Below are 9307 nucleotides of genomic sequence, written 5' to 3' on the forward strand. Positions count from 1 at the left end.
AAAAAAATAGTCTATTATCAAACTTGCTGACCAGTAATTTTCCAATGATTATCAATTAATTGCTAAGTGAAAACTAATTTCGTGAAAAGGCTAATGAGCCGTTTAAATTGTCATCGGACAGTGAGCTATCTAAAATGTATCACAGATCAGTCATGCAGTTTAATTCACATTTTCCTAAAGTGCAGTTTAGCGTGTTGGTTGTATCAGTAGCTGAATGAGGCCTCACCATGTGTCAAATGTATACACTGTCATGTGTACTGTTTTCATACTGTTCATATTTTTGTAATTGCATATTTAAAGAATGTTATTTTTTTTGTCTAAGTTATATTATCTTACTGCACCAATAACAAAAACTTGTCCTGGAAAGTGTCCTTTATTATTTAAAAATACAATTCATTAAGTAAACAAAGAGCTGGATGAGCCTCCAAGAATTATTTAAGTGAGTATTTACACATCTCACCACAATATAAACACAAGTTTTCGTTCCTTTTTTTGCTGATGCGTGCACTAACATAAAGACCTGACTACAGATAGAAACACACACACACACACACACACACACACACACACACACACACAGAGCCGGGATGAGAAAAGCCCCCCTGGGTGGAATAAGACTGCAGCAGCGAGCAGGGTGGGGCCGGAGGGGGATCGATTCGTGCGGCTGAGGAGATGGAAGTTGCAGCAGAGCCGAGTCGATCTGTCAGCTCTGTTGTCTGCCGACGTGAGAGGGCGGCTGAGGGCCTCCTGGGAGTCACCTGTCAATCAGCCTCCTCAGAGTCATACTTAAAGTCCTGCATGATCTCACTCAGAGCCTCTTTGTTCTTGATGATCCTGGACAAGGATTGAGCCCAGAAAACACATTAGTTATTGTGCTGCAAACACTTGTGGACATCTTACGGTGGTAACAAAGGACGGTTTGTTAAATTAGGAGGAAACGGGAAGTTTTGCAGTTGACAGCAGGTTGTGAGTGAGTGAGTGAGTGAGTGAGTGAGTGAGTGAGTGAGTGAGTGAGTGAATGGGTCAGCAGGGAGCTAACGCAGTAAACGGAGGGGTGGTAATAGCTGCTCTTACTCGTGCTTGATCTCCTGAATCTTTTCTTGACAGCTTTCGTCCTCCGGGTGATCCTGGGCCCGCTGCCTGGCCAGCTGCAGCTTGGCCGTCTGTTGAGAAGGCACATCAGATAAGATTTATGCAAGCCATTCATCAGTGGAGGATGGAGGCGAGACAGAGGATGAACTCTAAGATAATAGGAGCTTTATGACGTTACTGGAAGAGAGGAAGTTGAGTTGATATTATAGAGGATTGTAAAACTTCATACAAAAGTGCAGCACATCACTTCTGAACACCAGATGTGGACCGTTCGAGCATGTGGGAAGCACCACAGCCTTCACAGTTTAACACCAGTCTGCCAAACCATTGTGAGCGTCACAGACAGACGGCAACTTTCATGTCACTGACTTGAAACAGAGCAGCTAATAAAACAGTGAATGATTAGAAAGGAACTGAATTAGTGTTTGCTGTCGAGTCGGCACAAAAAGCCCCAAACAATCTGGTCAGACGCATCACATGTTTACTTAAAACGTTTGTGACTTGAGCTGCCAGATCAAAAAGAATCCTGAACACACCAGTGGTAAAACCTGTACTTGCATAAGACCTCTGCCTCCTGGTGGTGAAACAGTGGAACTGTATCAAACATTAAACAAAAAGCATGAACTTATTATGGGCTTGCGTAACAAGATATTTATGTGAAACATTATTAGTTATGGCAGATAAAGTGGATGTTTGAAACAGGAAGATTCCTGTGAAAGATTATGATACGATACTGATGTTTAATGAAAAATTAAGAGAAAATTCATGTCCTTTAAAACATTGTCCTATCGGACAGATTTGGGAATTTATTTCTTTATTTACTTGGTTGGATTTGAATGCTTTCTTCTGCACTTAATCAATCCACTTTTAATGATGTCTCTTATTTATTGAGTTATCAATTTGTCTTTATCATTTAATCTTTCTATCTATCTACAAATATCAATATGTTAATCGCCTCACTACCACTTCCAACTTTCTCTAGCTTATCAGCACTAAGATGTTTTTGTGCACTTATCAATAGTTACATAGAGCGTACACTGCTGAAAAATAAAGGTGTCAGAGAAGGTAACATATCAAGTTCACACTCCCATAATATAGGCGATGTTAAAGCACATTTTCACTTATTATCACAGAAATGTTCCTTATCATGTCCACTGCTGCCTCTGGACTCTGTTTACCTACCAGTTCAAGTTTCTGCTTCTCTTTGGTCTGCAGCTTTTCAATGTGCTCAGAAAGGTCCAGTCTGTCAAACTCGTGGTGCAGCTTGCCCTTGATCTCCAGCACCTCCTTGGAGATGCCACAGAAGGCCTGCGTTATCTCATGGACCAGCTGCCTGTAGTGGTCGAAGTCATACTGGGGTCCTGTCCTCAAGTAGGCCTCATGTCCTCTGGAAGGCAGTCAGCAGCCAAAACAGCACCAAGAAGAACAGAGGCAGAAACTAATGATATGTGCATTCAGATTTCTATGTGCCTGAAATCAAGGACGATGATTGTGAACGCATGTGTGTGTAGTTATATGCAGTAATAAACAGTGTGGTGGGTCATTACTAGATCCAAACTTACTCCTCAAAGAGCCGATACGTCTCTACTCGCTCAGACTGAAGGTGATAAAACCTCTGGATCAGGGCTTTGAAGTCTGTAGAGACCTGCAGGGAGGAAATCACATATATTACAGTTTTGTATTTGATTGATATTTTTAAGTTTTGTTTTCAACTCAGTTGGATTTCAGTTAGTTTCCGGAGTGGGTTTGCTCATTTCAGCTTTTATTGTTTAAAATGTTCAGTAACTTATAACAGTTTCAGGATTAGTTTTATTTTCTATTATAACATGTGGTTTATTTGTTAGGTAGGTAAGCAGTTAAAGCTTTCATAACATGTGACTTATTAAGGACTAAACGATTCATCTACACAACGAAAATACAAGATTATCGATATAACTTTGAATAACTTTACATTTTCTGTCTCAGCCCGCTGACTCTGACAGAAAGGCTTCAGTAGCCAAGTTACCATTAGCTTAGCTTAGCTTAGCTTAGTTTAGCTAAGCTCATGTGGAGGTGTTAGTTTTGAGGCTCTTGGACATTAAACTGTTGTATTAAATGTCAGATACTCACCATGATAAGCTGTCGGATAATACTGCCGTTGAGTTACCACAGTTTATAACAGTAACATGTTTATATTTTACAACTAAAGGACGTTGTTTCTCTTCTGCATGTGAATCAGCTGCCTGTCTGTCCGGATACACGGAAGTGACGAAGCTGCGCCGGCCACATGCTTGGTTTTCAAAATAAAAGTTCTCATACTACTTACAGTTTTTTCTGTGGCCTCCATTGATGAATACAGTTTCATGAATACAGTTGAAACATTCTTAGACTCTGTTTAAACTGGGTGTTTATTAGATTTAGCATTAAATAATTCAGGTTATAAGAGAGACAGCATTCACATTCTGCAGTCTGTGTATCACAATAAAACAAATCCAAACAAGGCTTCTCTTTGTCTGTAGATCTAAAGCAAAACTCATTATCTTACAGGCCTAGATCTGCACACTTAATAGCTCCTGCAAATAATATTTTTGTTTGTTGTAGCTACCCATGAATCATAAGGAGGAGAGCTGCTATATTTGTGCTATAAAGTCAAATATCAGTGAATGAAGCAAAGTGAAATGATGATGGTGCTTATCTGATCTTCAAGTTCAAACACAAAAGATTAATTTATCATTCAAAATAATAAAAGTTGAAATCAAATATTATTTTATACACATATGTACAAATATTTTTAGGTGTTTATATTAACTAAGACATGTGTTGGGTGCTGTTTAGCTGTAAAGTGCTGTTTATTCTGGTACTCGTGTAACGCAGTTCAAACACAGCCAACATTTGTCCAATAAAGTTATTTATTTTTACTTTTCATAACTCGTGTCACTGAGGGCAGGAAAGGCTCTGTAATTGGTCATGTCAGAGGTCATGGGTGTATCTGACCACCTGTAAATATGGAGAAGTCCTGTAATAACAGAACAGGATGAAGATTAACACACTGAGACTAAAGGTTCACCCGCTGAGGAAGACCATGCACTGGAACAGCTACGAATGTATCTGGTGGTGAGACTGAGGGTATTATTTTGAAAAGCGTCATAATGCCACTGGCAGCTGACTGCCACCAACCAATCAAATGCTTCCCTGCACAATTAGAAATACCCCATCTCTTTCGATTTAACAACACATAGTGCATCATTAATATGCATCAGCAATAACACACGGAGGGATGTTTTATAAACACAAAACCAAGGCTTGGTGATTGTAGACAAAAGTCTTCTTTGTGTTTACGTGATTGGAAAGCATTATTCCAATATGGAGGAAAGAGGTCGCAAAGCTACTACTGTGCAGACTCGGGCCCTCCTACGCCTCCAGCCTCCCTCTGCCGCTCATTGGTCCATTCAGCATCTTCAGCACCACGCAGGCTGAACAGCGACACTCAGCCATGCAGCCTTCATCAAATGAGGATGCCGAGCGGCGGACGCTCTCCACACGGCTACTGTGACTCTGTTTATCTCTCTCTCTCTTTGCCCTAATGCCATTGTTTGATCAGTCTACGACAGATGCTGGCAACCGGTTCATTTACAGCTCATTTCCTTCCTCGTTTTGATCGGGACCAACCCGCCCGTGTCGTCTGACTCTGCAGGAGGAAGCTGATACCCTCCACCCCCCCACCCCCCCATCCTCTCCACCCCCACCCCCCGATCGCCGATGCTCGGACTCGCAGGTTCTGTTTTACTCACCGGGTTTCCCTCCCGTCGAGTCGACAGGCATGACGGACAGTGACGCCGCCGCTCCGCTTCCAGGCAGCAGCAGCATCCCATGTTCAGTGCCGCATCGACAAGCCTCGCCGCCCGACCACCGGGTCCCCCTGCCGGCGCCCCGGTGTCCGCCGGTCCCCCGACGCTTCTTGTGACATGACAGCTCGGGGAAGAAAGAAGAGGATCAAAGGTTACGGGCTGGGGTCCCAGCGGGAGCGCAGAGGGGTCGGATCCTTGAGGAGAGGGCAGGCGGAAACAGGCGGCTGTTTGAGCGGAGAGGATACAATCATACCTGTATGAAAATTTCATGTGATACTTTATTAATCCCTGCAGGGTGTTTCTCTTGTGGCTTGCAGCCTCCGGAGAGGTCAGATCTCGGGGTTAGCCACAGAGCTGCGCCCCCGGAGCAGGTTGATGTGCCCGCTCATGAGCAGGGCGGGTGCCTGCTGACACAGAGGGACTGAACCCGGATCCTAGGACGCAGCTGCCCCCCCTAACCCCTCTTGAAGCCTTACTGTGACTCTGACACGGGCCTGCGGCGTGGTAGCACCCACCTTTGCCTTACAGCTTCATCTGATGCACGGCCTCATAGTGTTGGTAGTGGTCGAGTCCCGGTCAGCAGTGCTGCTCCCCAGGCCTGTCAGGCTCTCTTGGCTGCTCCTGACCATCACCTTCACCTGCACAGCCATGGGCTGCATCCAGAGCATAGCCTGTAACAAGTCCCGCATCAAGCGAGAGAACATCGTGGTGTACGACCTGTCCGCCACCATCGACCACTGCCCCACTGTCATTGAGGAGAACTCGCCCATAGTGCTTCGGTACAAGACGCCCTATTTCAAAGCCTCGGCGCGGATTGTGATGCCCCCCATCCCGCGCAATGAGACATGGGTGGTGGGCTGGATCCAGGCGTGCACCCAGATGGAATTCTACAACACCTACGGAGACGTCGGCATGTGAGTTCACACCTCTGTCACCTGCGTCCTCGTGCACCCCGTGACGCGCCTCCACATACGAAGCGCAGTGTGTGCGTGCAGTGCGTGGCGGGTCTTTGCGTGCATGCTTGTACACTCTGTACAGTCCTAACGTGTTCGTGCTTGTGCATCACAGCGAGTTGAGCAGAGGAGCATTTGTGCACGCAGCAGGTTAACTGTGCTTGTCAGCCTCCTTCATTCAGACGCCCACCGACAGATTCTGTTCCTGTGACTTTGGCACCTAAATAGAAAAGCTGCTATTAAAGGAGCTAAACAACAGTTGATGCTCTCACACTCAAATTGTGCCCACGGAGACATGTCCTCCCCCACACCCCCACAACAAGCGCACACACAAACATTATCTGGAGGGCATATGCGAGGGGGTGTTTAATCCTGAGTGGGTGGGTGTAGGGGTGAGAGGATAAGACTTAGGGTGGCCTGTCATCAGATTGGTCATGAAAGCACAACAAATAGATTGAGAGGGGGGAGGGGGGCACCTGATGACATAAACTGTTAGAGCAGTTTTACTGAGATTAACTGAGCTGATGGTAATCCACTGACACTGAACCACTAAATATCACTTACAGGCGGCTATTGTGTCCTCATTGTGTCTGGATAAGGATTTTAGAGCCATGTTGGAATGATCTTGTTACGTTAAGACACATGATCATGACGACAGTAACACTTCAGCCAAATGTGAACCTCAACATTGTCACCTCGTCACCAAAATGTAAAACAAGTGGAAACTGTTGTCACTTCCAAACTGGCTGGCAGCCCATTTGTTGGTGTTTCTTGCTGCAGGAAAGCACACTATTGATCATTTTCTTCATTACTTGATCTGTCAGTCAAGTTTTCATTACACAATTTTGTCTGTAAAGTTTGAACAACTGATTCAAAATGACAAGGTGACATATTTGGGCTGCTTGACTTGGGAAAACAACAGTGTTAAATTTACAGTGTCGCTGAAAAAGCAGCAAATCCACACACACACACACACGAGAAGCTGGAAACTCCAAATGTTTGGCCAGTAAATAACCTAAACGGTGAATCATATAATTTAATAATTACCAAAATAGTCCTATAACTTTCTGTTGATTGACTAATCAATGAATAGACAGTCTAAGCACTATTGGAAACACTAATTATTTTAAATTACCAGTTAAGAAACTAACAAAATGGTGATTGTTCATCTATAGGCACAGCTACTGACAATATATAAGCATGTAAATGCAGTTTAAATGGGGAGAAAAATACAGATTGGGCCTTTAAAAAGCACCTTAGCAGCAGCTGACGATACTTCTGTTGACCTCCAGCCCTTTAAATTCCCACCTTGCTGCAGAGATGTAGAGGTGTACTTGTACTTGTTGGAGGAATCAGCTCATTGCTGGCTTTGGTGGCTTTTCATGGGTTTTGTTGATAGTCATTAACATGTGTCTATTACATGAATGGCACACCACTACCCAGAAATCTCTTGGTCTCATACTGTCTGTCTCCTCCCAGGTCAAGCTGGGAGCTGCCTCAGCTACGAGAAGGCTTGGTGAGGGCCATCAGCGACTCAGACGGTGTGAGCTACCCCTGGTACGGAAACACAACAGAGACAGTCACCATAGTGGGCCCCACCTCCAAGCCATCCCGCTTCATTGTCAGCATGAATGACAATTTTTACCCCAGCGTCACCTGGGCTGTGCCGGTCAGTGAATCCAACACACCCTTACTGACTAACATCAAAAGGGACCAGAGCTTCACCACCTGGCTGGTGGCGCTCAACACCACGTCCAGGGAAAAGATCCTGCTCCACACCATCAAGTGGAGGATGAGGGTCGACATCGCGGTGGATCCGTCCCTGCCTCTGGGCTCCAGGGCCAGGCTGGTGGGCCGGGTGCACCAGGACCAGCCGCGGGTGCTGACCCGCATGGAGCCCATCCCTCCCAACTCCATGGGGAGGCCCAACGCCAATGACGCCCAGGTTCTGATGTGGAGGCCGAGGAGAGGGCCTCCGCTTGTTGTCATACCACCCAAATAAAGCGTTCAGAGCATCTGATTGGCCGTCTGTTATCATGGCGGGCCACTTCTGCAGCTGACAGGATAATCAGAGGGAAAGACAGATAAAATGAAGATCTATAAACAGGCTGAGACTTCACCTGTCAATGGCACAAATTGAAGTTGCAGTGTTTTGCGTGTGAAATCTTGAGGGGACAACTGCCTTAATTCCCCACCGCTGCCTTTGACGATCCAGAAAGTATGTCGGTCTCTACTTCTGGTGCTGTTGAGCTGTTGGGTATCCAGGCCTTTACTCCAGCCCAGCACAACTGAGCAAAGCTAACTCTGAAAGTCTGCCATTAGTGCTGGGATGTAACGCAAACCTGTACTGTAGCTACTCAGGCCCAGAAAGAATTGACCAAGCCTAAATACAGACCCTGTTTAAAAAGGTTCTCAAGCCTTAATGATGACATGATGCTGGCCTGCTCTGTACTGTACAGTAAAGTGCTGTGTACGAGTGTAATCCAGGAGAGGTGTTACTGTTTATGTGTCATACAGGCCCAAGGAGGACAACACTGCTGCGGGGACAGAGAGAACTATAATATCTACTGAAATGCTACTGGAAGAGATGCTTTTAGAGGTGGTGTGAGTGTGGGTGTGAGGGCATATGTGTACGTGCTTGTGGTTGTGTGTTTTCTATAATGGAGCCCCAGATTTGGGTCCGGGCTTGCTGCTTTGTCACACCAGACTGCCTCACAAACACACATACACACTCACACACAAACACACCAGGGGCCTCATTTGTGCCACAGGGAGGGTCATTTTTCAAGATGATTTAGTAACAGATTGTCAACACACATGCATCCTCAGAGCTACTTTGCTTTTTTTTTTACATATCACAGAAAATGTAGAAATCACAACTGGATTTGATGATGTGCACACGATTTGTGCATCGAGGAGAATCTTAAATGAAGCCCTGCAGCAGGATTTTGTGTTTTAATTTTGTTTTTTTCACTCACAAATGGCCAGTTCATCCAAGCTGCAGAGCTTCTGCCTGCCTGCCTTTTGAAAGCCAGTGATGCCTGATGATGACAGCCTTCTACAGTAAAAACCAGATTATGTCTTTCTCGTGTCTCATCTAGTCAGAGTTGTGAGGCTAAGAAGCAAAGTTACTTTATTTTACAAGTAATAAAATGTGTCTGGCCTTCAGTGGCTGCAGCAGGACAAAGAGAGCTACACTAATGTCTATATCCAGTCAGTATACAGTAAAGTGTTTAAGAGCAAAGATTGTACTGAAAGAGAACTGTATTAATGCTAGAAGACTTAAATCAGTCCACCTAAATTACAAACACACAGCTTCCCACATACTTCTAGTGGTATCTAAATATGGAGATTGTTAGGATTTTACTTGTGCAAGTTTTGAAATATCTGATTAATATAAGATTTCTGCCTCCAAACCCACATAGTGGAGCTTTG

The 9307-nt window shown here is 44.9% G+C and overlaps 2 protein-coding genes across 2 annotated transcripts; one reads left to right on the top strand and one right to left on the bottom strand.

Moving 5' to 3' along the window:
- Positions 1-141: 141 nt before the first annotated feature.
- Positions 142-3322, bottom strand: rex1bd (required for excision 1-B domain containing). Its single transcript, XM_070832639.1, has 5 exons — positions 3202-3322; positions 2655-2737; positions 2275-2479; positions 1075-1163; positions 142-834 (listed from the first exon to the last, which is right to left on the bottom strand). The coding sequence occupies exons 1-5, from the start codon at positions 3202-3204 to the stop codon at positions 762-764; spliced, it is 453 nt and encodes a 150-aa protein (XP_070688740.1). The 5' UTR covers positions 3205-3322; the 3' UTR covers positions 142-761.
- Positions 3323-5456: 2134 nt separating this feature from the next.
- Positions 5457-7874, top strand: fam78bb (family with sequence similarity 78 member Bb). The gene is made up of 2 exons (XM_070832787.1): positions 5457-5833; positions 7352-7874. Exons 1-2 carry the CDS (start codon positions 5457-5459, stop codon positions 7872-7874), a joined length of 900 nt encoding a protein of 299 aa, XP_070688888.1.
- Positions 7875-9307: the final 1433 nt, after the last annotated feature.

Source organism: Pempheris klunzingeri, chromosome 6 (genome assembly GCF_042242105.1).
Source record: "Pempheris klunzingeri isolate RE-2024b chromosome 6, fPemKlu1.hap1, whole genome shotgun sequence".
In the NCBI taxonomy this organism is placed as follows: Eukaryota; Metazoa; Chordata; class Actinopteri; order Acropomatiformes; family Pempheridae; genus Pempheris; species Pempheris klunzingeri.

Excerpts from the sequence above, each read along its gene's own strand:
- rex1bd (XM_070832639.1), bottom strand. Across the intron at positions 1,164-2,274 it reads AGAAGCAGAAACTTGAACTG|ACGGCCAAGCTGCAGCTGGC; the intron begins GTAGGTAAACAG and ends CCTTCTCAACAG. Across the intron at positions 835-1,074 it reads ATTCAGGAGATCAAGCACGA|GATCATCAAGAACAAAGAGG; the intron begins GTAAGAGCAGCT and ends ATCCTTGTCCAG.
- fam78bb (XM_070832787.1), top strand. The coding sequence starts at position 5,457 with ATGCACGGCCTCATAGTGTTGGTAGTGGTCGAGTCCCGGTCAGCAGTG. Across the intron at positions 5,834-7,351 it reads ACCTACGGAGACGTCGGCAT|GTCAAGCTGGGAGCTGCCTC; the intron begins GTGAGTTCACAC and ends GTCTCCTCCCAG.